Below are 27,889 nucleotides of genomic sequence, written 5' to 3' on the forward strand. Positions count from 1 at the left end.
AGTTTGTATTGTGTTTAGTATTCTATTTCTCATGCAGCTTGACTGCAAACAGTATGTTTATTAAATATATAAAGTGATAAGCAGCAGTCCTCTGTTCAGTTGAAAGTGAAGTCAAGGCTCAGTATGTCTGTTTTTTCCCCTTTTGCAGTGACAAGAGATAAAAAGATAGACCTTCAGAAAAAACAAACCCAAAGAAATGTGTTCAGATGTAATGTCATTGGGATGAAAGGCTGTGGCAAAAGTGGAGTTCTTCAGGCTCTTCTTGGAAGAAACTTAATGGTGAGACCTCAAAACATAGAACTTTGTGCAACAAATAATAAATAAGTAAAACCTTTATGGTCATAATTTGGTTTTTGCCCACACCCGGCTGTCCTCAGGGTTTACTCCTGCTTTTGTGCTCAGGAATCACTCCTGGTGGACCAAATGAGGTGTCAGGGACAGGACCCAGGTTGTTGCATGCAAGACAAGTGCCTTGCCTGCTGTAATGTCTCTCTGGCCCCAGCTATCATATCTTTGGCGGTGGGGTTGGGGTGGGGTGGGTTTGTGCCATACCCATTGTTACTCTTGGGCCATTCCCAGCTTGGTGCTCTGGGGAACATGAGGTGGTGGGAATGAGACCAGGAATCCCACTGGCGCAGCATGTGCCCTAGTTTTCTGAACCACCTCACTTACCCTCATTTATCCTTCTTTTTATTTTTCCTCTAGTTTTTGGCCCACTCTTGGCTGTGCTCAGGGCTTACTCCTGGTTCTGTATTCAGGGGTCACACCTGGCGGTGCTCAGAAGTTCCATCTATGGGTGCCAGTGATTGAACCAGGTTTTACCATGCGCAAGGCAGACACTCTGCCCTCTCTATGATCTCTTTCTTTTTTTTTTTTTTTCTGCTTTTTGGATCAGACCCAGCGATGCCCAGAGGTTACTTCTGGCTCTGCACTCAGGAATTACTCCTGGCATTGCCCAGGGGACCGTATGGGATGCTGGGAATCGAACCTGGGTTGGCCACATGCAAGGCAAACGCACTACCCGCTGTTCTATCGCTCCAGCCCCTCTCTATGATTTCTTGCAGAAATCATAGATAAAAGCTTCACATTTTATCTTTTTTAAAAAATGTGTTTAAATGCAGATTAAATTAATACACATATGAAAACACTTGACCTGAAAACTGTAGACATACATACTGCATTGAATGCATGATTAGTAGTTCAGGTATTTGAAAGTTACAGATATGTAAATGTTTTCTGATAGCTAATTCTTCTGCTGCTCCCTTAAGTAAGGTAGTTAATGTATTTTTATTTATTTATTTTTTTAATTTTTATTAGTGAAACACCATGAGGTACAGTTGTAGACTTATAGATTTTTGTGCTGTGGGTTTCAGTTATACAATGATCGAGTACCCATCCCTCCACCAGTGCCCATTCTTCACCACCACTGATCCCAGTATCCCTCCCACCCTCCGTTTCCCCATCCCACCCTGCCTCTGTGGCAGGGCATTCCCTTTTGTTCTCTCTCTCCTTTTGGGTGCTGTGGTTTGCAAAAGAGGCTTTGAGTGGCAATCATGTTTGGTCTATAGTCTACTTTCAGCATGCATCTCCCATCCTGGGAGGATCCTCCCAACACCCTTTATTCGGTGCTCCCTTTTCTATCTGAGCTGCCTTTTCCCCTAGCGTGTGTGGCTGGCCTCCAAGCCGTGGAGTAAATCTCCTGGTACTTATCTCGGCTATTCTTGGGTGTTAGTCTCCTATTTTGTTACTTTATATTCCCCAGATGAATGCAATCTTTCTATGTCTGTCCCTCTTTCTGACTCATTTTGCTTAGCATGATACTTTCCATGTAGAACAGCGGTAGGACGTTTGCCTTGCACGCAGCCAACAACTCGGGCCGACCCGAGTTTGATTCCTCCACCCCTCTTGGAGAGCCTGGCAAGCTACCGAGAGTATCTTGCCCGCACGGCAGAGCCTGGCAAGCTACCTGTGATGTATTCGATATGCCAAACACAGTAACAACAAGTCTCATGATGGAGACGTTACTGGGCCCGCTCGAGCAAATCGATGAATAACGGGAGGACCGTGATGACCATGACCACTTGTATGTAAATTTCATGACTTCATCCTTTCTAACAGCTACATAGCACTCCATTGTGTAGATGTACCAAAGTTTCTTTAACCAGTCATCTGTTCTCGGGCACTCAGGTTTTTTCCAGATTCTAGCTATTGTAAACAATGCTGCAATGAACGAACAAGTGCAGATGTCACTTCGACTATACTTTTTTGCCTCTCTGGGATATATTCCCAGGAGTGGTATTGCTGGGTCAAATGGGAGCTCAATTTCTAATTTTTTGAGAATCGTCCATAGTTAATGTATTTTTAGGTGAGTCTGATATTAAATTGTAGTATATTGAGAATTGCCAGCAGGTGGCTCTGGAATACTTTCAATAATACCATTTTCTTCCTTTCAGCTACTACTTTCAACTATATGTGAAACAAATGCTTTCTTTTTCCTAGAACTTAACTAAAATATATGTATATATAAAATCAATATTCCCTTAATAAACAACACATAGTATAAGGGATTTTTTTTTAAATTTCTTTTGGTGGGACCAGTGTATATTGTCCATCCCCAGAATTGTCCACTCAGAGGCTCTGAGCTAATGGGTTACTCCTTGCACTGCTCAGAGGCTGGACTTCAAATGGGTCATTGCATGCATAGCTGGGTCAGTTGCATGCATAGCTAGTACTACCTCCCTGGCCTGAAGATTGCCCCATTATTTAAAATATCATTGCATGTACATAGGGTGTGCGTAGTGTGGAAACTAATAACTTATTTCTTACAGTAAATATTGAGAATTTTTGTATTTTCAGAGGCAAAAGAAAATTCGTGATGATCATAAATCCTACTATGCAATCAACACTGTTTATGTGTATGGACAGGAGAAATATTTGTTGGTAAGAAATCCTCTGGCCTTTAAGGATTATGAATTACTGTGAACCTTTTCAAAAAACTTTGAAAACAGTGGGGGTTAATTTAATGGTTGTATATAGAACTTTTTGGTGAGTTCTTTCACCTAATTCATTCATTTGAATTAATCTTTGTCCCCTTGATTTGTGTATGGTGATAACATGGGAGTAGATATAAGCAAAAATTCATCTATTTGCCTGCTTAATTGTATGTTATTATATGCTTAATTGTACGTTATACCATAAGAAAGTCAAAGACTCATTCTTTGCTTCCCATACTGCAACTGGCAATATATATTCACTCTCTCTTTCTTTCTCTCCCTCCCTGACTCTCCCTTCATTTATCTAAATACAGCTATTTTACTTCAAAAATAAAACAAAACTAAGGATATGACTCAGTGGTGGAGTGCATGCCTCACGTGTTTAAAATCGGGAGTTCAATCCCTTGCACCACAAAGGGGAAAAAAAAGTTAGGGGGCCAGAGCAATAGTACAGTGAGCAGGGTGCTTGCCTTGGATATGGCCAGCCCAAGTTCGATTCCTAGTAGCCCATATGGTCACCCCAAGTCCGAGAGGAGTAATTCCTGAGTGCAGAGCCAGGAGTAACCCCTGAGCATTGCTGGGTGACCCAAAAAGCCAAAAACAAAACAAACTCCGGCTTGCTCTTCAAGCCCATGTTCTCTCTTGAATGTGTCTTGCTCATTTCTGTATCTCTTTGCTTGCTTACTTTTTCAGGCTGTTTTCTCTTAAACACATACTCCTTTCCTTCTCTCCCCTCACATCATATATATACACACAAACACATACACACACGCACACATACATATAAACATACACACACACATATACACATATATAGTGTGTGTATATTTATATACACATAAACTCTTTTCTACTCCTTTCATTTCTTTAAAAAGTGATCTGCTATTGACCAGAAATTAATGTTAATACCTTGGTACAATTGTTGAGTCAGGCTTTATTTAGCAAGGAGAGGAATATAGCCAACCAATGTGTTAGCCTTAAAAATGAGTGAAAAAAAGAGAATGACTGAAGAAAATCACTGTGATACATAGGTTGAAGAGATTATGTATCTGTTTTTTTGTTTCTTTGGGCCATCCCTGGCCATACTCAGGACTTACTCCTGGTTCTGCACTCAGGGATCACTCCTGGAAGGGCCTTATGGAATGCCGGGGATCAAACCTGGGTCAGCCGTGTGCATGGCTCACACTCCACCCACTGTACTGTGTTCAGCCCGAGATTGTATATTCTCCTTAAATCCAGTCAGGTTGACGTGTGAACCCTGAGCTGTGTGAGCTTGGCCAGTAGACCTAATGTCTCTGAATCCAAGTTTCTTAAATTAGCTAATCTGAAAAGCTCCTACCTGTCAAATGCTACGTACCAGAAAAGTTCATTTTCTCTTACTTTTTGGAAATCATGATGTTTACATTGAATTTTATGCACATTTACTTCTTTTTTTTTTTTTTTTTTTTTTTCCCCCTTTATTTTATTTTTTTTTTTTTAAAGTTGTAGATTTACAATTTTTTGTGCTTTGGTTTCAATTATACAATGATCAGATACCCATCCCTCCACCAGTGCCCATTTTCCACCACCATGGATAATATCCCTCCCACCCCCATCCCCCCATCCCCCCGTCTCTGTGGCAGGGCAATCCCCTGTGTTCTCTCTCTCCTTTTGGGTGTTGTGGTCTGCAAAAGAGGCATTGAGTGGCAAACATGTTCAGTCCATAGTCTACTTGCACATTTACTTCTTTATAACGGTTTTTTACAGTTTTATGTTAAACCTTGTTTACCAACATTCTTCTCCTCTAAATGTACTTTGACCTTTTATATCTTTAGCAAATATTGCTGGCTTAATTTTCCTGTTTTTATTCTTGCATATTGCTGTCTCTCATGTTTCTCGATATTCAGGCTTTGGTAATATTTTGATATTTATTAAACTAAGATAGCACAGCGGGTAGGGTGTTTGCCTTGCAAGCCGCCAGCCCAGCCGAGCCGGGTTTGATTCTTCCACCCCTCTCGGAGAGCCCGGCAAGCTACCAAGAGTATTTCGCCCGCATGGCAAAGCCTGGCAAGCTACCCGGGATGTATTTGATATGCCAAACACAGTAACAACAAACCTCACAATGGAGAAGTTACTGGGCCCCTCGGGCAAATTGATGAACAATGGGAGGACAGTGCTACAATGCTACTAAGTATTTCAATATCTAGTCACTTCTAACTAGACTTTTCCTTCTCAGTGGAGATACACTATCTTAGTATAACTCACTGCTGTGCTTTACTCATATTGCATATCCTAAGTGGAGTTTTTCTTCAGAAGGTTTTTTATAATACACAGTGGAGGGTTTTTTTGTTTGTTTGTTTTGAGCCATACCTGGGAGTGCCCAGGACCCATATGCTGTCCTGGTAATCGGCCGAGCCTTCTGCAGGCAAAGCATTGCTCTAGCTCATTGAGCTTTCTCTCTAGTCCCATGTAGTAAACATTGAAAAAAGAGTAGGTAGTGGAGGGGCTGGAGCGATAGCACAGCGGGTAGGGCGTTTGCCTTGCACGCTGCTGACCCGGGTTCGATTCCCAGCATCCCATATGGTCCCCCAAGCACTGCAAGGGGTTATTTCTGAGTGCATGAGCCAGGAGTAACCCCTGTGCATTGCCGGGTGTGACGCAAAAAGCCAAAAAAATAAATTAAAAAAAGAGTAGGTAGTGGAATAGAACAAAGTGACCTTAGCGTAAGAGTTCTTTGCCTTGTGCTTTTGATTGGTGGAAAGGAAAAGCTGATGTTAGAGTAAGAAAGTAGACCTTGGAATCATATCAGAGTTTGGTCTGATGATTTATTGGATACGTTAGATTTGTTCTCTTAGGCAATGAACGAATCTGTTTAGGCTGTTGACTTAATATGTTCTCACGTATGTGTATGAGGTGTAGCACTGTAGCACTGTCCTCCTGTTGTCCATCAGTTTGCTGGAGTGGGCACCAGTAGCATCTCACAACAAATTGTGAAACTTGTTACTGTTTTTGGCATATTAGATACGTCACAGGTAGCTTGCCAGGCTTTGCCGTGTGGGTGAGACACTCTCAGTAGCTTGCCGGGCTCTCCGAGAAGGGCAGAGGAATCGAACATGGATTGGCCACATGTAAGGCAAACGCCCTACACCTGCTGTGCTATCGCTCCAGCCCATGTGAGAATCAAGATAGTTTATATTGGAACTTATTTAGAAAGATGTGAGGGGAGAGAAAGAGAGAAGAACATGTTTGAGAGAGAACACATGCTTCTCCAGAGTGGAAACAGTAAGCAAGTGAGAGACGTGTTCAAGGGAGAACACAGACTTTAAGAGCAAGCCGTACACCCAGCTGTGCTCAGGCCCTGTAGCTGGTTCTGCACTTAGGAACACTTGCTCCTGGCAGGCTCAGGGGGCCATATAGGATGCCAGGAATCAAACCCAGCTTGATTGTATGCAAGGCAAGCATCCTACGTGCTTTACCGTCTCTTGGCTTGACTTGATATGTTTCATATGTCTTCTTCCCTATAGAACAGAGAGAACTGGTGCTTTACATGCATTACTAAGTTGGCTTCTCTAGGTCTTTAGGCATCATCATTTTTAATTCACATAAGTAAGAATTAAGTTGTTTAGTTATATTTTTTACTTGTTTAGCTATATTTTTTACTTCTGAAAATAGTATGAAGTTATCCTTAACTGTATTTTTTAAAGGCCCAAAAAAAAAACAAGGTAAGTAATAAAATTATAAAATGATTCCATGATATTTATCTTTCTTACTATGTTTTTCTTTTTTTCAAGTTGCATGATATCTCAGAATCGGAGTTTCTAACTGAGGCTGAGATCATTTGTGATGTAGTGTGCCTGGTATATGATGTCAGTAACCCCAAATCCTTTGAATACTGTGCCAGGATCTTTAAGGTTTGTTGTTCATCTGGTTTGTAACAAAGTTTAACTGTATGTGGGGGTTAATGGAATTACAATGATGTTTCTAACCAGAGAAATACAAGGAAATAATTTAACATTTATTAAGCCCGTTAACATTTATTTTAGTTTTGGGGGTGTTTTTGGTGTGTGTGTGGGGGTGGGGGTCATGTGCAGTGACATCCATGGACTCTTCCAGGCTCTGTACTCAGGGGTCTCTCTCTGCAGGTACTTGGGGGACCATATGTTGCCAAGGATTGAAGTTGGGTCTCCCGCATGCAGAGCTGTGCTTAGTCCATTGAGCCATCTCTCTGGCCCCTCTGGAGCAGGGCCGCAGAGATAGCCCAAAGGGCCAGTGCAGAAGCTTTGCAAGTTTAAGACTAAGTTCTTTCCTGGCATTATTTGTTCTCCGTGCACTGCCACAAGTCACCTCTGAGCACCAAGCCTGGAGTAGCTCCTGAGCACCACCATAAAGCATGTGTCTATATGTGAGCCCGAACACAGAATAAAGATGTATTCTGTTTTTTCATACTGAGGTCGGAGAATCCCAGACATCTGTATTTTAAAAAACAACTTTTTCCCCCTCTTGACTAATGTTCATTCTTTCAGTTAAAAAAAAAATTGGACCATACCTGCCAGTGATTGGGGTCTACCACTCCTAACATAGTGCTCAGGGCTTGCTCCTGGCAATACAACAAGAGTGGTGAGGTGCCAGGGATCACAAACCTAGGGCTTCTGCATATAAATCATGCCCTTGAGGGGTCCAGAGAGATAGTATAGTGGCTGGCCGACTCACCTTGCATGTGGCCAACTTGGGTTCGCGCCCCAGCATCCCATATTGTCTCCAAGCACCACCCAGAATAATTCCTGAACACCAGGTGTGGCCCAGAACCAAAATAAACAAAAATATTAATAATGGTGATGTCCACCATGTCGGCAAGTATGTAAAGACAGGCATATATGTGTGTGTATATATATATATGTATATATATATATGTGCAAGTACTAAGGATTCTTGTATGAAAATAGTACATTTTAGGATGGACTTTATTACTCCATTTCAAGTACGTGTCTTTGCGGGGAGGTGGGGAGATCAAACCCAGGACCTCATCAATCAAGTATTACCTATTTCAGTTCCAAAAAAGTTTTTTAATTATAGTGGATCTGAAGATCTATAATTTGTATTGTTAGCAGCATTAGGAAAGCAGCCTGACCTTGTGAAACAGACCCTGGTCACTACCGGTCTTTGCTACTCAGTCCACCTTTTCCTGCAGAGTCTCCTTCAAACTGGATACTTTTGCCTCGCTAAGAAACCTTTTGGTGCACATTTACTTAAACTTGGTAAATTTTGAATTCATCATCAAATATTGATGGTTTTCAGGTTTTTTGTTTTTTGTTTTTTTGTGTATTCCATAGCAACACTTTATGGACAGCAGAATACCTTGTTTAATCATAGCTGCAAAGTCAGACCTGCATGAAGTTAAACAAGAATATAGTATTTCACCTACCGATTTCTGCAGGAAACACAAAATGCCTCCACCACAAGCCTTCACTTGCAATACTGCTGATGCACCCAATAAAGACATCTTTGTTAAACTGACAACGATGGCCATGTACCCGTAAGTACTTGCTCTGCCTTCGATTTCCTGTGCATGTTTCATAATTACATTGCATGCCATTTTTAGCCATGAAGGGTAGCATCTTTGTCACATTGAAGTTGTTCAGCAACAGAAAGACACTTTGTAATGAGAAGGAACAAATTTGAGCAAATGCTAGATTGGTTTGGATACCCAGTAAAAACTAACCAGGTCTGACAATTTGTGTAATTTTGAGCAAGCTATAACTTAGTAACAAGAAATTTCAGTCCTTCAGCCAGCATTAAGGAACCTGCAGTTATTTACTGCAGTGAAATGGAATTGGCATCATGTTGCTCTATACTTATAGAGTATTTCTATAAGTAACCAAAAATTTTATTTTTAGACTTATTTTGGTTGATAATTGACCTTGAATATATGAAGGACACTAACCTCTTTCAGAGATTTTTGTTAGAATCTGGGAATGTATTCAAGTTCAAAATGTAATGTCTTTTAAGTGCTGTAAAAAAGTAGTTGCAATTGGAATTCCCACCATGTAAATGTTTTATATTATCTTACAAGCCACATGTTTTATGTACATTTATACTATATCTACACATGCATATGCACTAGCATATAACTGTGGTCGTTTTTGTAGTTTACTAATCACCTTCAAATTGCATGGTTCTTTATGGCATTCTTCAGTACTGTTTATAAATTCTGTTTGTAACAGAATAGTTCTTCAGGCAGTGCGTTTCTTAGGAATTTGCTCAATAGTTCATTACTATGTTAGTCTCTAAATTATTTTTCTTTTTATAAAAGCTGCAGTTTAGAATATAGTAATGGGCATTGCTGTAAGCTGGGGTTTTTCAGAAACATATTGATTTGTAGATTTTTCAAATCAGAGTTAACAACTTTACTGCTATTCTATTACAAATATTTTTTTAAATGCAGTAATCAAACCCCTTGAAATTCTATTTGTATTGGAAGTCAGATCATTCCTATGAATATAAGTGCAACCTTACTTATGTCTTACCTTTGCTTTAAAACTCTCACGTATGTTATCTACAGAGAGCATCCTTACAGAAACAGACTCTCCCGAGACATGGGCAACACTGATAGAATAGAGCATTTGAGAAAAATCTGGGTCTTTCTAAAAACTGCTTTGTAAGTTAATTTTTCTTTATGACTTTTGTGGCATTTTGTTGATATTTTCTTGTAGGATGACCAAATCTCCTTTCTTAACATAATTTAGTACAGAAACGCACTGCTTGATCCAGCTTTACAGCCCTACTGTATATTATGGTGTCTTTTGTTTTCTTTTTCACTATATAAGTGCGCTATTTAAATAATTGCAACTATGCTTTTAGATTTGCATCTTTAACACTCTACTGCAATTCTTACCAATGTGTGTGTGTATGTGTGTGTGTATATGATAAATGTACATACATGGACACATGTTTATACAGTTAACCCCAAACCACTTCTCATGAAGCATCTCCCTGTTGCTCAGCAAACTTTCCACCCCTCCCCTTTGGTGGGCGGAGCCTGTGTATGTTGACGAGTCAGGTTCCATTTATAAAATAACAAATGGATTCCAGTATGACAGCTGGCAATGACTTAGCAGTGATATATGTTCATCATCACAAGTTTTTGAAAGGAATATCTTGAGCCTACATAGTTTTTTGGGGGAAAAAATTAATTCTTGTTTTTCTTCATGTTGGCAATTAGGCCTTATTGGGATGCTGCTAATCTCCACAACCATGCCACCGAGTGTTGTGATCTCATCAGATCTCACAAACTAAACCAAGTCAGACTGGGCCAGTCCCTTGACTGAGAAACCTCTATAAATTGTTCAGGAGTTTCAGGAAGTGATGGCATTGATGCTGAGTGGGTTCTGCGCCAGTTCCTCTTCAGGGGTGATGTGATGGCTTTGTAGGTCTGAGTGACTCTGGCCATGGTCAGTCACTGGAGACCCCCTACTTTGGTTGTTAGGGCACAGGTGAAACGGGCTACCCCATGTGCCCTTATCAATTAATGCAACTCCATTCAGTCAGAAAGGAGTCAGAAAGCCTCCGGAAATCTCAGACCTCATATCCATTGGGTCCATTGTTTATTTTTGCATCCTTACCGGGAGTTTCATTCTGTCATAACTTAGCTGCTGTGTTTTGGTAGCCGATGAAATTGACCCTACATTTTGCTCAAGTGGAAATTTATGAAGCACTTTGATTTCCTTTGGGAGCCAGGGTGCTTGATGAATTAAAGACGATGTTGTTCATATCTGATCAGGGTTGAATATACTCGTCTTTGACTCTTGTGTATTTGTCACTCTTCTCCTTCCTGGTTTCCAGGCATGTATGTATGCTAAGGGAGGAAGAGGAGGAGGAGGCGGGAATAATTGTTTAAATGCTAGCAAACTTTGTCCTTTTGGTGGGTGCTGTGGCTTACTCCATTTTTCTTTTTATTCAGATGAGGGTGCCTTCTATTGCTGTGCACATTTATTCCACTAAAACTCTTATAATTCCATCCCCCCTCCCAGAAAAGCAAATATGTGTTAGCATATTTTCTCTGGATTTTCCATAAGGAGGGAGTAGGGAGATATTGCTGTTTGTTTTGTATCTTGGTGAATGTGGAACTCTGCACAGCTTTAGCATGCCCCACGATATTCTTTTCCTTAGTGTTGCTTATGCCTAGATTTTTTTTTTTTAAGTCGGCACACCCTGACTGGTGCCATATCTGTAAGTAAGAACTCAACACTTGTCCTTCTGTGTGTTTTCGCAGCCATGCCCGGTTACGCTGTATGTGCACCTGCAACAGGTGTACATTTTGCATCTGTCAGAACTTCCTCAACTCAGACTTGCTGCAATCTGTAAAGAACAAAATCTTCACTGCAGTTCTTAACAGGTTCTTAACTTTATTTACTGGGTACCAGGCATTCTGTTAAAATACAAAAGAAAAAAAAGTGGATGACTCTATGATACAGACACTCAATGCAGAGACGACAAACTGGCCGATGCCCAACTAACCGCCACTAAAACTCTCCCTCTGGTGACGATTTGTAGTTTTCATTCTTAGTCCTCTAAAATTCATAAGACTCGTTGAGGGTTCTAGAAATTAGTATTTTGAATTTTTTTTCCTTTAAGAAAGTTTTTTTTTTCCTTTAAGAAAGTTATCCAAATTAGAGGCTAATATGTACAGGGAGATGTAAAGCTTTTAGTTCACAGAAAAAGATCAGAACTGTTATCTATTAATATAGATATAGAAATAGATAAGAACTGTCATCATAGGAAAAGAGACTTTGATCCCAGATGTTCTACTGTGTTCAGCTGACATTCAAGTGGTCCGAATTATCAAAGCCCCACTATCATGAATAAAATATTCATTTGAAATTTTTCCCTATTGGATTGGGATGCTCAGCCATAGCGTGTGAGCCTTGCATGTGGGAGGCTCTGGATTCAGTCCCCAGCACCACCAAAAATTCTGTTATTGAAACCACTTATAATTTAAATACCGCTAATGGTGTTGGTTTTGGTTTTTAAAAACATAGTTTCTTGAAATGAGGGTAACAGCCAACTTTTAAGACTGTACAGGAACATGCAAAACACGGAAAAATTAGTGGCACTAGGTTTTTTAAGTCTTTGTAATAGAACCCAGAACATGAAAAAGAAAATAACAGGCTTTTAAAAGATAAAGAAAAACAGTAGCAACAAAACACAGGCATATATACATTCCCTCAAAGCATTGAACTTAGGTTGTGTTCTTATTCTGGTCGTGTTGCCTTTGTTTCAGTTGATCTAACGTTTTGTGAGTATTTAAGCATTCCTGTAATATTTAGTTTATACCCAGTGTCAAATTTCATGCAAGAATGAATTGGGTGTTTTTAGTCATTCAAATATCACTGGGAGCTGAGCTTGAGTAAGACTGATGGATTAATCAGTGGTGCAAGAAGGACAGTATAGCAGGTAGCATGTTTGCCTTGCATGCCACTGACCCCGGTTTAGTCCCCAGCACCACATATGGTCCCCTTAGGCTGCCTGGAGTGATCTCTGAGTGCGGAGCCAGCATTGAGCTCTGAGTACCACCAGTTACCGGGTGGGATGGGGGGAGGAACTGGTGATCAAATTAAGTAATAGATTTTGTTTGGAAATGAGTCTGTTGTTTGGTTATACTTGTGTGATCAGTGTGTCCATCAGCACGTAGTGCATGTGTCTAGTAGTGATGAATCCAGATCGCTTCAGTGAGTTGGAAGCAACATGAAAGGCATCCTGAAAGAGTTTCGGTGATTTTCACCACCAGCAGCACTGAATGCAGCCATCAAAGGTGACTGACTACTTTGAAGGGATTGCCAGTTTGGTAGTAAAGGTTCGCCTCTGTTCTTTGACACCTTATAAAGTAGGAACAGACATAGCTTCTCCCTTGGTCAGAGTGTGCCAGGCTGTTCCAAGCCAGACAGTGTTCAGGAGCTCCTGTGCTGGGAAAGTTAGTTGGAAAAGAGTCTAGAATTCCTCTGACCCAGCGTCCCATTAGAATGCCTTCCTGAGAGTTATTATTTGCTGATGGCTTTCCTCATTGTAGAGGGTTTTTGCTTTGGCTTTTTTATTTATTTAATTTTTTAACTATAATGACTTCCCTATAACTTTCCTTTAGTTTTAGTTCTGCCCTTTAAAACACACGACCATTCTACTCCCTCTTCAGCATAGCACTCCTTCAGATATTTGAAGGCGACCCTCATGTCTTCCCTAATTTTCTCTTCTTCTGGTAGAACATTCCCATTTCTTTCAGCCTTTTCCTGAATTAGAAAGTTTCATAGCCTCACTGTTCCTGTTGCCCTTACCCGAAAGTCTCTCGGGTTTTCCGATTACTGCTTGGAAGAACAGGCATTCTCCTAGGCGTGGAGAACAGAATGCCCAGGTGTGCTGTGGCCAGTCCAGAATTGTGTGGAGCTGTGTTTCGGTTAGGACACCCACTGCCTACTGCATGGATTAACTTATGGCAACCCTGGCCCCCTGCTCATGTCTGTAAATCTTGGGGTACATTGAAGTCAATTTTTCCCCCATATGAAGTGCTTTTTTTTTCTGGGTCACACCCGGCGATGCTCAGGGATTACTCCTCGCTCATGCACTCAGTAATTACTCCTGGCGGTGCTCTGGGGACCATATGGGATGCTGGGAATCAAACCTGAGTCGGCCATGTTGGCTGCGTGCAAGGCAAACACCCTACCTGCTGTGCTATCGCTCCAGCCCCATATGAAGTGCTCTTAAAGTAAATCTCTCCTCTCTCATATGCTTGGTAGTTCTAGTTGACTTTTGGAATTAAAATGCAGATCCATATGTACTTCTATTGAATGCCATTTCTTCTTTTTTGAATTCATGTGTTCTAGATCAGTTATTTCAAACATTATTTTTGTCATTTGTCCCATATTTGCAAATTTGGTAGACGTGTCTTCATTATCTTTCAAGTTACTCATAAAAAATAGTATTGAATACCTAGAGAGAGCTAGATGAAGTAACTCTTTATGTTTTTCTTTGCTCTGGATCCTCACCCACCAGTCCTGGGGAGCTGCTCCCAGCCCTGCAGTCGGGGATCACTCCAGCAGCCCTGGGGGCACTGCTGTGCCGGAAAGTCAGATCCAGGCTTCCTGTGTGCAGAGCACGATGAGCTCAGCCTTTTTAGCTGTCTCTGTGACCCTCAAATTTTGTATTTGTTTATTTTTAATTTCAGGCACCGTCATTAGCCATTCTATTAATGATAGAGTTCCATGAATCACACAGTCCGGCACCACTCCCTCCCCCAGAAAATCTACTTTGCTCCACCACTGTCCCAATGTGTCCCCTTCCCCTCCCCCCGTTGTAAGCTTTCTACTGAAGGCCAGTTCGAAACTGAGTAAGTCTCCATTGGAGAATTCTTATCACTGACACAGGTTTAGAGTTCTTGTGGAAACATTATTCTATCAATTTTTTAAAAAAAGGAATTAATGTGACTTGAAAGATAGTACAGTGGGTACCTTTGCCTTACACGCAACTGATCCAGGTTCAATTTCCAGAGCCCTGTATGGTCCCCCAAGTCCCACCAGGAGTGATCTCTGAGCGCAAGGCCAGGATCCTGCTGGGTGAGGCGCTCTCAAAAAATTATTATGGAGGTGGAGAGATAGTGCAGGGACAAGGCATTTGTCTTGAATGCAGCCAACCCAGGTTCAGTCTTTGGCAGCTCATATGATCCTCTGAGTACCACTGGGTGCGGCTGAAAAACCAAACAAAATTCAGGCTGGAGAGGTACAACGGGTCGGGCACTGGCCTGAATTCTATCCCCAGCATCCCATTTGGCCCCTGAGCCCACCAAGGAGTGATCCCTAGTGCACAGTCAGGAGTAATCTCTGAGTATAGCCAGGCGTGGCCCAAATTTCAACAGTAACAATAAAAGAAACCTAAAGCAGGTTACTGGAGAGAGAGTACACTGGGAAGGTGCTTGCCTTGCATGCAGCCAACCTGGGTTTGATCCCCAGCATCCTGCATGTTCCCCTGAGCACTGCCAGGAGATAATCCTGAGTGCAAAGCCAGGAGTAACCCCTAAACATCCCCAGGTATCGCCCCCAAACAAACAGCAAAACAGGCCAGAGTGATAGTATAGAAGGTAAGCGCTTGCCTTGCACGCTTGTAGTCTCCTGAGCACACCAGGAGGGATTTCTGAGTGCTGACCAGGAGTAAACCCTGAGCACCAGGTGTGGCCCCTCCCCCTAGAAAGAACCCTCCCCCCCCCCCCAAAGAAAAAAAAACGCAAAAAGCTCACAAAATTCAGGTTGGAGCGATAGCTTAGTGAGTAGGGCATTTGCCTTGCACGCAGCCGACCCAGGTTCGATTCCCAGCATCCCATATGGTTCCCTGAGCACTACCAGGGGTAATTCCTGAGTGCAGAGCCAGGAGTAACCCCTGTGCATTGCCAGGTGTAACCCAAAAAGCAAAGAAAAAAAAACGCAAAATTCTACAGCCTTCTACAGCCTGTTTTTTTACTTGGGCTGGAGCACTAGCACAGCGGGTAGGGCTTTTGCCTTGCACGCAGCCAACATGGCCAACCCGAGTTCGATTCCTCCGCCCCTCTCGGAGAGCTCGGCAAGCTACCAAGCTACCGAGAGTATCTCGCCCGCACGGCAGAGCCTGGCAAGCTACCCGTGACGTATTTGATATGCCAAACACAGTAACAACCAAGTCTCACAATCGAAATGTTACTGGGCCCGCTCGAGCAAATCGATGAACAACGGGAGGACAGTGACAGTGACAGTTTTTTTACTTAATATCTTGCAGGATGTTTAATAGAGGACTTTTTAAAAACTGTCAAATAATTTCTCTGGTCTACCAGTGTAGTGATTTTATCTAAATGGGAAGTTATGTCTGTTTGATATCCTTGTCACTGTGGGCCTACAAGCTGTCAATTTGATTTATTCTAAAGACTGGGTTATTTATAATTACAGAGCACTCCAGTATCTACATCTGTAGGGACAGCTTCCGTATTGGGTCAGTTTAGTCAGCTTTCAGATAAAATAGGTTGGGTGTACATTAACAGAAGAGAGCACACTCATTCAGTCACTTTCTACAACAGTCCTTGGTTGGGGGGACACGCAGGATATTTTGTCACTTATAAACTAAATGTGATTATTAATGGAAATGTCAGCCTACATCACTGACAGCACATGATCAGAAATAAAAAGAATGAAAGAGATGAGCAGGGAACCATCATGCCTTTCTGTGAACTTCCTTTATGGTCCCAGGTAGAGCAGCAGTTTATTTTATAGAAACAGAGTGGGAATTTAGTTCTTTTTGAAGTTTCTTCTTGTATACCAAAGAATGGGGGGGGCGGGGCTGGAGAAATAGTCCAGAGCAGATAGAGCACTTGGCCTTGCACATGGCCAACCCAATTCGTTTCCATATGGTCCCCCAAGTATTGCCAGGAATAATTCCTAAAGTGCAGAGCCAGGAGTAACCCTGAGCATCTCCAGGTGGGTGACCCCAAACCAAAAAAAAAAAAAAAGCAACATAAAAAAGAATAATAATAAGGTAGATGAGTATAGGGATCCAAAACTCAAGTGCCTTTAGGGTCTAGATAAATTTAAGGCCAGGGGCCATGTTTAAGAAGAAAATGGGCAGCCAAGGCAATAGTACAGGGTGTAGAGTGCTGACCTTGCACACAACTGACCTGGGTTTGATCCCTGACATCGTATATACTCCCTCAGCCCTCCAGGAGTGATCCCTGAGTTTGAGCTATTAGGAGGCCCAGAGAACCATCTGGAAGGGAGGGAGGGAGGGAGGGAGGGAAACAGAGAGAGAGGGAAAGAGGAAGGTGGTTCGATCCCTGGCATTCCATGTAATCCCCAGCCTGCCATATTGGTAATAGAAGTTATCTCAAGCTAGCGTACTATTTTACTGTGCTTTTGTTCATGGAAGTAGGGATTACATCTGGAGAGAGTACGTGTTTGAGACTTGGCTCTCAGGTTAAACCCAGCCCATCTCCCTGAACCTCCTCTTAGACTTTTTCATTCCACACTGCTTTAAGAATCTGCTTTTAAAAAAAAAAAAATTTATTAGTGAAATACCATGAGGTACAATTGTAGACATACAAATTTTTGTGCTTGGGTTTCAGTTATACAATGATTGAGTACCCATCCCTCCACCAGTGCCCATTCTCCACCTCCAATGCTTCCAGTATTTCACCGCACCCCTGTGGCAGGGCATTCTCTTTTGTTTTCTCTGTCCTTTTGGGTGCTGTGGTTTGCAAAAGAGGCATTGAGTGGCAGTCATGTTTGGCCTATGGTCTACTTTCAGCATGCATCTCTCATCCTGGAAGGATTCTCCCAACACCCTTTTTTGGAGCTCCCTTCTCTATGAGATGAATCTGGTTTAGAAAGGAGTCCACTGTGAGCTGGGTGAAGTGGGACCACGGTGAATATGTGGACCTGCTTTTTTGGGGGTTTTTTTGTGTATTTTTTTAAGTATCTTTTAAAACAGCCCGTTAAAATTTCTTCTTGAAACTTGGCTTACATTATCAGTGACCTCAGTCCTTCTTGCTAATAAAATTATTTAATTTATACGTAGCTAGTTTCAACAGATTTATTTCTGTCATGTTTCATTTTTTCTCTTGCTATCTTTAGCCAAAAATATATTATCTTCTATTAGCATATTACTGATTCTACATATTTTAAGTAGAAGGTAGTGAAAGATTTTTTCTTTTCAGTTTAATTGAATGCATATTTAACACATGAGATGTGTTAAAGTACATGTCTAACATGTAGCTTTATTCTTTTTGTCATTATGCTTTTTCCCTTCTGATCTAGATAAGCTTGGGTTTTTTTTTACAGTAATTTATGAATAACTGGAAATAATATATATACCTTTGGACGATGATTACTGTGTGGTCAAATGACTAATTTTGGTTGCTGATTTTTATTTGGGGGGGCACACCCTCCTATGCTCAGGGGTTACTCCTGGCCCTGTGCTCAGGAGTTATTCCTGACAGTGCTCAGGAAACCATATGGGATGCCAGGTCTACCGTGTGCAAGGCAAGCTCCCTACCCAATATACTACCTCTCTGGCCTGAAATCTATCAAATTTCTATTAAATCCTAAAATCCTTTGGCTTTAGGATGTCTAAGCCAAAGGATTTTAGGATTTAATAGAATTTTTTGTTTACCATTAGTTGCATCAACCGTATAACTTATTTGTTCATGTCAATTCTTAAGTTTGATTCCCAGCATTTTACTTTAGTTACAAAGGACGGGCATAGTTCAGACTTGAATATTTACAAAGACCTACCTAATAGTGTGTTGACACTCAACATTTACCATTGTATCTTTCCCCCTATTTTTAATGTATTTTAATTGATTATATGATGTATTTATTTTAAGCCATTCCTTAATGACTTTACTTCATTTGTTGCATTGCTCTAGCAGTCACCTAAATTCTTAAAGCAGTTTAAAATCTTTTTTTAACATAGGAGTGCTTTTTTGAAGAAAGGATTTACTGTCAGCAGACCAAAATGAACTGTCTTTTCAGAGAATAACCTTCTAAAGAAGTAGATTCCTGGACAGCTTAATGTTACAGAGATTCTGTAAGGATTACGCATTCTCAGTCTGTTATGTTTTAGTAAAATACTGTATCTAAGGAAGATCTGTGTTCTCTATATATATAAGGAAGAAGTTACACAAGAAACTTCTACTTACCATATGTGAAGGTCCTTATAAAGCCTTTCTTTGAGCTTCAGTACATAGTCCTACAATTAAAACTCATACAAAAATTTGTGCTAAGTTGCTGCTTGCAATTTTTTGAAAATTGAAAAAAATATTAAATTTATGAAAGGACATAACCAGGTGAAATTTGCTTGCTCTGATATTTAAGTATTGTTCTGTGGAGTGTTTCCCCTGTGTCTAAGAGCATCTGTAAATTTTGATTCTCTGAATGCTTGTTGAAGTGTCGGTGACATTGATATACATGGGTGTCCTTCTTTCCAAGGTACCCTGCCACTTGGGCTTGCACATTTAACAATTTCCTTATTTGTTTACCAAGTCATTTGGGGTGGACACTATATGTTCATGTCTTGACCTAGTTTGAGAAGTATCTTATTAAAGTATTTCTGCCTTCTAATTCAGATAATTACCATTATTAAAATTGTTATCAATAATGAATTATTGAAAATCAAGTTTTAAAAAATACTTTAGCAAAAATATTTGAGACGATAAAAGTAGGAACGTTGGGGCTGTAAAGTAGCACTCATAAGGTGTTTGTCTTGCATATGACTGAGCTGAGTTTAACTCTGAGTACCACATGTGGTCTTCTGAGCCCTTCCAAGGGTGATCTCTGAGCACAGAACCAGGAGTACGTTCTGAACACTGTCTGGTGTGGCCACTGAACAGAACCAAACAAATTAAAGTGTTGACTGAGGGTCAGGGAGATAGCTTACAATTCCACCACTAGAAGTAAGCCCTGAGCACTCCCCCCATCCCCCACAAAAAAAGACAGGAAGGTCTGTAAGACTATTTTAAAAATCAGAATATTGTTTCAGAGAGATAGTTGAGGAGGTAAAGGCACTTCTCTTCCTCGTGGCCAATCCACATTCTATCTTGCTACTGCACATGACCCCTCTGAAAGCCCTGAGAATTGCTCTATGGCCCCAGTACCAAAATCCATAAAATAAAATGTAACACTGTAGCACTGTCTGTAGCACTGTGGTCCCGTTGTTCATCTATTTACTGGAGCGGGCACCAGTAGCATCTCCATTGTGAAACTTGTTGTTACTGTTTCTGGCATATGGAATATACCATGGGTAGCTTGCCAGGCTCTGCCTTGTCGACAGGATACTCTCGGTAGCTTGCCAGGCTCTTTGAGAGGGACAGAGGAATCGAACCTGGGTTGGCTGCGTGCATGGCAAATGCCCTGCCCACTGTGCTATTGCATATTTAAAAAGAGAAAACTATTATTTTGGAGATCTTGGTACTAGTTTTCAACTTAAGATATGTGAAGTGTGAGTAGGAAAATTTTATATTTGAGGGGGCTCGGGAGATAAGCCAAAAGACCAAAGCACATGCTTTGCATGCAGGAGCCCTAGCTAGACCCCAGAACCAAACAATGTAAAAGTTACTCAGGGCCAGAGCGATGGTGCATCAAGTAGGGCACTTGCCTTGCATGTGACCAACCTGGGTTCCATTCCTGGTACCCCATAAGGTTTCCCATGCACTGCCAGAATGATCTCTGAGTGCAGAGTCAGGAGTAAGCCCTGAGCACTGCCGAATCTCGCCCACATATCCCCCCCCCCCCAAAAAAAAAGTTATGTTTGGTGAGGGCTGGTGGGATAAGTGGTAAGTCCTTACATGCAGCTTACCTGGGTTTGATCCCCAGCAAGCCATATGGTTCCCCAATCACCACCAGGCATAAGCACTAATCACCACCTGTCTTGGGCTCCCCCAACCCCACCCCATCAAAAAAAAAAGTTATAGGGGCTGGAGCAATAGCACTGTGGGTAGGGCGTTTGCCTTGCATACAGCCAACCCGAGTTCGATTCCCGGCATCCCATATGGTCCCCTGAGCACCTCCAGGGGTGATTCCTGAGTGCAGAGCCAGGAGTAACCCCTGTGCATCGCTGGGTGTGACCCAAAAAGCCAAAAAAAAAAAGTTATATATAATACCTGTTAGTTCTGGTTACTTTAGGTTGCACCTATTATATGCTTAAATAGGCTTCTTTGGACTAGGGTGATAGTTAAGCAGGTAGGACTATTTTTTGGAGGGGCGGGTTTGATTTTTGGGTCACACCCAGCGATGCAGGGTTACTCCTGGCTCTGCACTCAGGAGTTACTCCTGGCGGTGCTCAGGGGACCATATGGGATCCTGGTAATTGAACCCGGGTCGGTTGCGTGCCAGGCAAACGCCCTACCCGTTGTGCTATATCTCCAGCCCCAGAGAGTAGGACTTTTGCCTGGCATGCAACCGACCAGGTTTGAGTCCCAGTATCCCAGATGGTCCCTTGAGCACCACCAGGAGTGATTCCTGAGTGCAGAGATAGGAGTCACCCCTGTGCATTGCCGTGCATGACCTCAAAAAAATAAGGGAAAAAAATTTAAGTCTGAAGTAATAAACCCATGTGTTAATTATAAAGTGCAAGAACATTTGTGTTCTTGCATGTGTATACCTTGGTGTTGTGTTTGAAAAAGATAAAGTTGTGATATGAAAAATAGGAATTTCACATTTATTTCAGAGAAATTGTATGGTGGGAGGGGAAATAAAGGTGGTAGTTGGGTCTTTCAACAGTATCTAGCCTGTAATTTAAGGCCAGGTTAATTGATAATTGGGCCATTCTGTATTCTACCTCTTCAAATTCTAATTATTACAGACTTTTGAGTCTCTGCAGTAGAGTTTTATGATCAAGATATAAAATTACCCTATTTGGAAACAGCTAGGATAAGTTAGACTTTAAAAGATGATTATTTTGTGTTTGAAATGTGGTAATATTCTTGGGCTTGGTTAAATTTTTGGTTTGGTGGGGAGCCACACCTGATGGTGCTCAAGGTCAAGGTCTTCTCCTGGCTTTGTGCTTGGTTATCACTCCCAGCCATGCTAACACCGTGGTGTTATATAATAATGTTATATAATAACACATTATTTTAAATAATAGCCTCATTGTTATACACATGGCGGTGCCAGAAATCAGCCCCGGACCTCCCACATGCAAAGCATGCACTCGGCCTCTTGAGCTCTCTCTCCAGCCCCATGATTTTTGGTTGAGTATATTGAACCAATAAAAAAAGCTTTTTTAAAATAGTCGCTATAAATTGCAGAGTTAAGCCAAGTATCTCGTGTGCTCATGAGGCATTCTGTGCAAAAATACATAGATTTTGGTTACCCCGGTCTATCCCTTGTGTAACTATCCACAGAACCAGTTCTAAAACTGACTTTTTTTTTCTTTGCTGAAATATGAAACATTTTTCTCTATTAATGAACAGCCTTAGTAAGGGCCATATCAGAAGACTGCTCATCCAGCGACTCCACACTCAGCACCGCTAAGCCCGAAATCCACTACCCTACACATAGTTTTCCTCCAAAGAACCACGGAGTCTTGACACGCTTTAAATGCTTAACTTAGATTATTTTCTAGTATTTAGTCATCATTTCTGATGTTCTATAAAGAGGTGCTGCTGAAGCTAAATTATCTTACTCCACACAGAATAGAAAAATGTGGCTCTGGTTTATCAGTAGGTTTTTGTTTGTTTTAAAAAAAAAGAAAATTTTACACATATACATTGGGTTTTTTGGGGTTTTTTTTTTGGTTTTTATTTGTTTTGGGTCACACCTGACAGTGCTCAGGGGCTACTGCTGACTTAGTTTTCAGAGGGCCACGTGGTGCCCAGATTTGACCCCAAGGCTCCCGCATGCCCTTCAGCCCTTTGGCTGTCTCCCCGGCCCCACTTCCTATGTTTTACTAGGTGAGAAGAAAATAAAATTTAAGAAGAAAAAGTAGTATTTTGGTACTATAATTTTTTTGATTCAGATTGAAAATAATGCTCTTGAATTGTGAATTAGTTTTGCTTGAGTTTAGAATGCTAAGAAGCAACTTTGTGAAATTGCTGTTTCACTTGAGACCTGAAATGCAGAAGGGGCTCAGTTCTTGATGCTCAGGGAATGCAGTTCAGATCTCACTATTCTTTGTCAAGAGTGTCTGTTAGCCAAGCAGTGGCCATCCTAATTGCATTCTCTTTTATGTGGAGCCTGACCTATGCAGCTATTAAGTGCATATGGTAAAGGCATAAAATAGTTCTCTAACTTTTCATATCTAAAAGCATAGTTTCCCATATCGAAATATGATCTCCTGAGCCAGAGAGCTATTAGTACAGGGGCTCAGGCACTTGTCTGGCATCCCTCCAGCGCTGCTTTGAATCCTTGTACCGCCAGGGGTCACTCCTGAGCACAGGGCCAGGAATAGCCCCTAAGCCCGAGGTACGGCTCAAACCCCCTTCCTCCCAGACCAAATTAAAACATGTATGTCTATGTGTACTGCTATTCTGTAGGCTACTTCTTGGGGGAAATGAGAACTACTTTTATGAAATGCAAAGGAAAATTTAGCACATATGTCAGAATATATTATTTCATGAATGGTAATACTGTCTTAAAATACAGCAAAAGAGCTGTGAGGAACAGATTCCATGCTTGAAAAATATCAGCAATTATTTTGATTGTAGTGTGATTATAAACTAGCTGGGTTTTTATTTTATTTTGTGAGGGCCTTGTTGGGTCCCATCCAGCTATGCTCAGGGATTACTCGTGGTAGGGGACCATATGAGGTGCTGGGGTTGAAACAGGCATCAGTCACGTGCAAGGCCAGTTCCTTAACCTCTGTCCTTTGTACTAACTCTTCAGCCCCAATTACATCTTAAATCCCAACCTCTTTCTTCCCATAAGTTAGGAGGGAAAATAATACAGAAAAATTCATCCTGAGTGAGTAAAGATCCATGGAAATTAGAGACCAAAATCTGTGTTCTCACTTTAAATTCTGTTGACATGAGCACATGAACTTTGAAGTTCTCAACATAGGTCCTTGATGGTCTGTGAATTTAGGATGTTGGACTCAGATTTTCTGGCATGCATGTGATATCATTGAGTAGTCGGGATTTAGCAACAGCTACAAACTTATGGGCCTCATCTTGAATGATCACCAGATACTGTCAGGTATTGCTGAGGATTCAGGTTTCGAGGGCTTTGTTTAGTCTCCTGTATGCCAAGTTAGATCTCCAAAGGGATCTGCAGACCCACGTTTGTGATGTGACTGGCAGCCTCAGCCTTTTTTCCTTGATGTATATTTTACAAGAGTACATACAGGCAGTTTTAAGTTTGTCAATCTGCTGTAGAATATGTTTATTTGAAATGCGAGAAAGCATGAGATGGCTTCGTACAGGGGAGCCACTCAGCTGTGTGTGGGGTATGTAATTGAGAGACGTTATTTTCAGTTCTTGTGTGAGCTCTGCTGTGAACCGCAAACTGTGTGCATGTGTATAAAAGGTTAAGAGCCCAGGTAGCCGAGTGGGGTGCCATGCTGTTAGCAGACGCCGAGGGCAGTATTACCCACCAGGTGCACGCCGTCAACTCCGTCGAAGAGTCCATCTTCATGGAGTCATCTCGTGGTCCACTTTTTCTTGAAGCCAGGTAACATTTCCCACGAGCAGTGCTTGGCCTTGGTGGAGTTTTTCCTCTTGGAAAAGCTGAAACCCAGCATTCTCTTCCCTAACTTTAAAAAAAAAAATGAGCAAAAAACCCTTTGCCTGCTGGAAGAACTAACTCACAAGGTGGAATGAACCTGTTATCACTTTGCTTTGTAAAATAATCATTATATAAAGGAGTGGCTCTTTTTAAAAAATTTAAGTGGGGAGACTAATTGGAGTGTGCTGTATGTCGTCTTGCCATGGTGAGCAGCATGGAGCACCCTGGCTTGTGTTCCAGACGTGTTTCTAGGGGGTTTGTGACAACTAATCTGACTTTCACTCTTTAAGTATGACCAAGGCAAGCTAGTTTGGTATAGTTGATATTCTTGGCTCTTAACTCTTTTGCCTATGTCAGTGTGTGGCTCTTAATGATGTCTGACTTCTGCTCTAATTTTATTTAACACAGTTACAAAATAACTCAAAAGAGTTTCCATAAACACTTAATTCTGTGCTTTTTCTACACCACCTCAATTGCATTCACGTAACTAAAACATCAGTGCCACTCAAGTACAGTGTTCCAACCTTTGCTTTAAAGCTTTTTCCTCTTCATGGTAAGCTGTCATACTTGAGACTCTCGAGGGGGCTTAGCAGTATTATATCTGCGCATGCTCACGGACTCTGTGGTACAGACTGTCCCTGTTCGTGTCATACATGATACAGCTGCTTTTATGTCACTGATCTTCAGTCATCCTGTTACATTGTATCCTTGGTTGGTACCATTATCACCTCCTGTCTAACTAACGCCAGGGTTTGGTGTATACTTGTTCTCTTTTTGTTCTTTCATCATCAGTAACCAAATTAATATAAACTTGGTAAATCTTACTCCTCCCCCTTTGGGATATTTTTGGTGAACTTTAATGGGGATTGATGTTTCCAAAATTCACTTTAAGCATTACTCTTAGAAAAGTATTATCACTTGTCACTTCATTGCTTACAACATACCTTGTAGTTCCTTGGGATTGAACATTGCTCATTGAGGTCCTGAAATTGCCCTCACATTGTAAGATCTCAGCTCACCTCATTTGATAGAATTTGGTGGTCTTACAGAGAGTAGTGGGTTGATTTGTCTACATCCCCCTGTTTCCCATGTGAAGAAAATATATAAAAATTTAGATGCTATTGGGGCTGGAAAGATAATACAGCAGGTAAGGTGCTTGCCTTGCATGCAGCTGACCTGGGTTCAATTTTCAGGGTCCCATATGGTCCCTTAAGTGCAGAACTGTGAATGATTCTTGAATGCAGAGCCAGGAGTAAGCCCTGAGCGCAGGCTGGCTGTGGCCAAAAAAAAAAAAAAAAAAAAAAAGATGTTATTAACTCCCAAGTTGTAGCATTGTCAGTAAAGACATTTGTCTCTGTTAATGCCTACGTGTAAGTAATGTATAGGTTAGGTGTCTCTCTTGATCATTTTTTGTAAGCATTATTGTATGCAATTAGCCTGACAAGTGTGTTAATACTTCCCTAAAAGTACACTGCTTTATAACTGGTGTTTTAATACTAACCATGTTTTAAATATTAATTGTATTTTCTGACTACAGGCACGTGACACAAGCTGACCTCAAGAGCTCCACGTTTTGGCTTCGAGCAAGTTTTGGTGCTACTGTTTTTGCAGTCTTGGGCTTTGCTATGTACAAAGCTTTATTGAAACAGCGATGATTAAAAAAAAAATTACTGGCCCTACCAAAAAATAAAGCAAATAATTTTGTGTACATTCTGAATGCTTTAAATTCTGCTAGAAATATTGAGATATTTATACATGCAGAGTTACTTTATTAATATTTGTAATTCATGCATAAGAGTATTTTAATGATAGTTATAACTGCAGTATTGGCTAGCATATGGAAAGAAAACAGCTTAACAGCCAAACTAAAATGGCTAAATTTCAGAGGCCAAAAGGGAATATTTTGTAAATAATGTACATATTCAAGCAAGATACGGTCTCCCAGACTGAGTTCTAGAAAGGATGTTTCCAGATGTTTCTACATGGCATTGTCAGTGCTCAGTTGGCTCACTCTCCTAGGTTTAAGTCCGCTCGGAGATTGTATTTACTCATGGATTGCTTATTTATTTCACATTTACGCTAAACGATCCTTTGGGTTCTTTAAGTACATGAGGCGCAATTTGCCATTTTCTCTCCATTTTTAAAAATAAATGAGTCAGTGTCCACTTACCAACACAGTTTTCTTTTAGTCACTTATGGTAGGCCAGCCACGAAGCCAGAAGCCAGGGAGCCGGGACCAGCGGGAGCCGGGCCAGGCTCTCCCTTCAGGAAGGAGCAAGCCCCGGCCCTTAGCAGTGGTGTCACCTAGGAGATTATGTTGCTTCCTTTATCAGTATGTTGACTTTTATAACCCTTTCAATCAAATGAGGAAAAAAAACAATTTGTATATTATCAATGTTTTTAGTTTAAATAAACAGTCATCATTACGACTATTAAATTTCTTCCCAAAGTGTAAAATCCTTCTATAATGGCTGTGTCTATGATAGCATATCACAGTAACTGCATGTGTTATGAAGTGTTCTCTCTGGCTAGGATAACCTAGAAGCAGCACTTTTTTTAATGGTAAAATAAATCTAACGAATATAAACTCATGATAAACCTATTTTTTCCATCATTGACCTTTTCAAGTATTTAAATAAATAATTGCTGTGTACTGTGATCTGGAGTTTCTGTCTTGCAAAGTAAATGCTTCTGTACATGTGTGAGTTCATCCCTGGTCTCTGTCCTCCTGACCTTGAAAATCCCCTTGGAATTGCCACACTCAGCAGTGCCCAGGGCTGCTGGTTCCAGGCTGCTCCTGGTGGTATCCAGGGGACCATGTGATGTTAAGGGATCAAGCCTGCGGCTCCCGCATTCAGAGCTGGTGCATGTGCTGCAGCCCTTAGAGCCATCTCCCCAGCCTTGAGAGGTTTTTTTTTTTTTTAAATAAAACGGTAATACTCATTATGAAAGTAGACCAGGATGATTTGTATGAATGAGAGGAAATCTGGGCCAGAGTGACAGTGCAGTGGGTAGGAGGCACTCGCTTTGCACGAGACCGACCCAGATTCGATCCCTGGCATCCTCCTGTGGTCCTAGCAGCCCTCCAGGATTGACCCCTGAGGATCACCGGGTGTGGCCCCGTGAACAATAAATAAAATTCTGGGAAATCTGTCTTCAGAAAGCAATTGTTTTCCCTACACTAATATGGTATCTGCATGATGTTCACATTTATTTTCTCCTTAAGCATGAATTATTTTTCCCCTTTTATTATTATAAGCGACACTTTCTCAGAAGGTTACATTCTTCAAGCAGCTAGTAGCAGCATAATTTCACTAGCTAAAAATGTGTAATATGTTTTATTTACGTGTATACTTTGTTTCTCTTCTCCCCGATTTTCTTTATACATTTGAAGAAAAGGAAAAAAAGCAAAAAATCTGTGGGCTGGGCTGGAGTAATGGTCCCAGCGTAGGGCTCTTGCCTTGTACACGGCCTACCTGGATTCCATCCCTGGCACCCCATATGGTCCTCTGAGCATCGCTAGGTGTGTCCGATCGTTCCACCCCCCCACCCCCCCACAAAGCCTGGATCAGCCCCATGCAAGGCCTTACCCTCCATACTATCTCTCTGGCCTGGTAGTTTCACTCTTTACTGAGTTTCCTATTTCCTGATATATGCATCACTTCTACAGTTTCTAATGACAGTTCATTCTTGCCTTCCTGTGCA

The 27,889-nt window shown here is 41.3% G+C and overlaps 1 protein-coding gene across 7 annotated transcripts in view; it reads left to right on the forward strand.

The window, feature by feature from the left end:
- The window catches only part of RHOT1 (ras homolog family member T1), a 70,849-nt gene extending 44,006 nt beyond the window's left edge, over positions 1-26,843 (forward strand). For 2 of the 7 annotated variants that reach the window (XM_056126941.1, XM_056126934.1), the window contains exons 15-22: positions 149-279; positions 2,857-2,940; positions 6,764-6,883; positions 8,303-8,505; positions 9,547-9,627; positions 11,242-11,364; positions 23,987-24,130; positions 25,722-26,843. In XM_056126941.1, coding sequence (XP_055982916.1) covers positions 149-279; positions 2,857-2,940; positions 6,764-6,883; positions 8,303-8,505; positions 9,547-9,627; positions 11,242-11,364; positions 23,987-24,130; positions 25,722-25,839 — 1,004 coding nt within the window. In that variant the 3' untranslated portion in view covers positions 25,840-26,843. The remainder of the gene's footprint in view (positions 1-148; positions 280-2,856; positions 2,941-6,763; positions 6,884-8,302; positions 8,506-9,546; positions 9,628-11,241; positions 11,365-23,986; positions 24,131-25,721) is intronic. The other 5 variants (XM_056126935.1, XM_056126936.1, XM_056126938.1 and 2 more) reach the window with 5 other exon arrangements.
- The last annotated feature ends 1,046 nt before the right edge of the window (positions 26,844-27,889 follow it).

The sequence above is a fragment of the Sorex fumeus genome, unplaced genomic scaffold, assembly GCF_029834395.1.
Source record: "Sorex fumeus unplaced genomic scaffold, SorFum_2.1 ptg000063l, whole genome shotgun sequence".
Taxonomy (NCBI): domain Eukaryota; kingdom Metazoa; phylum Chordata; class Mammalia; order Eulipotyphla; family Soricidae; genus Sorex; species Sorex fumeus.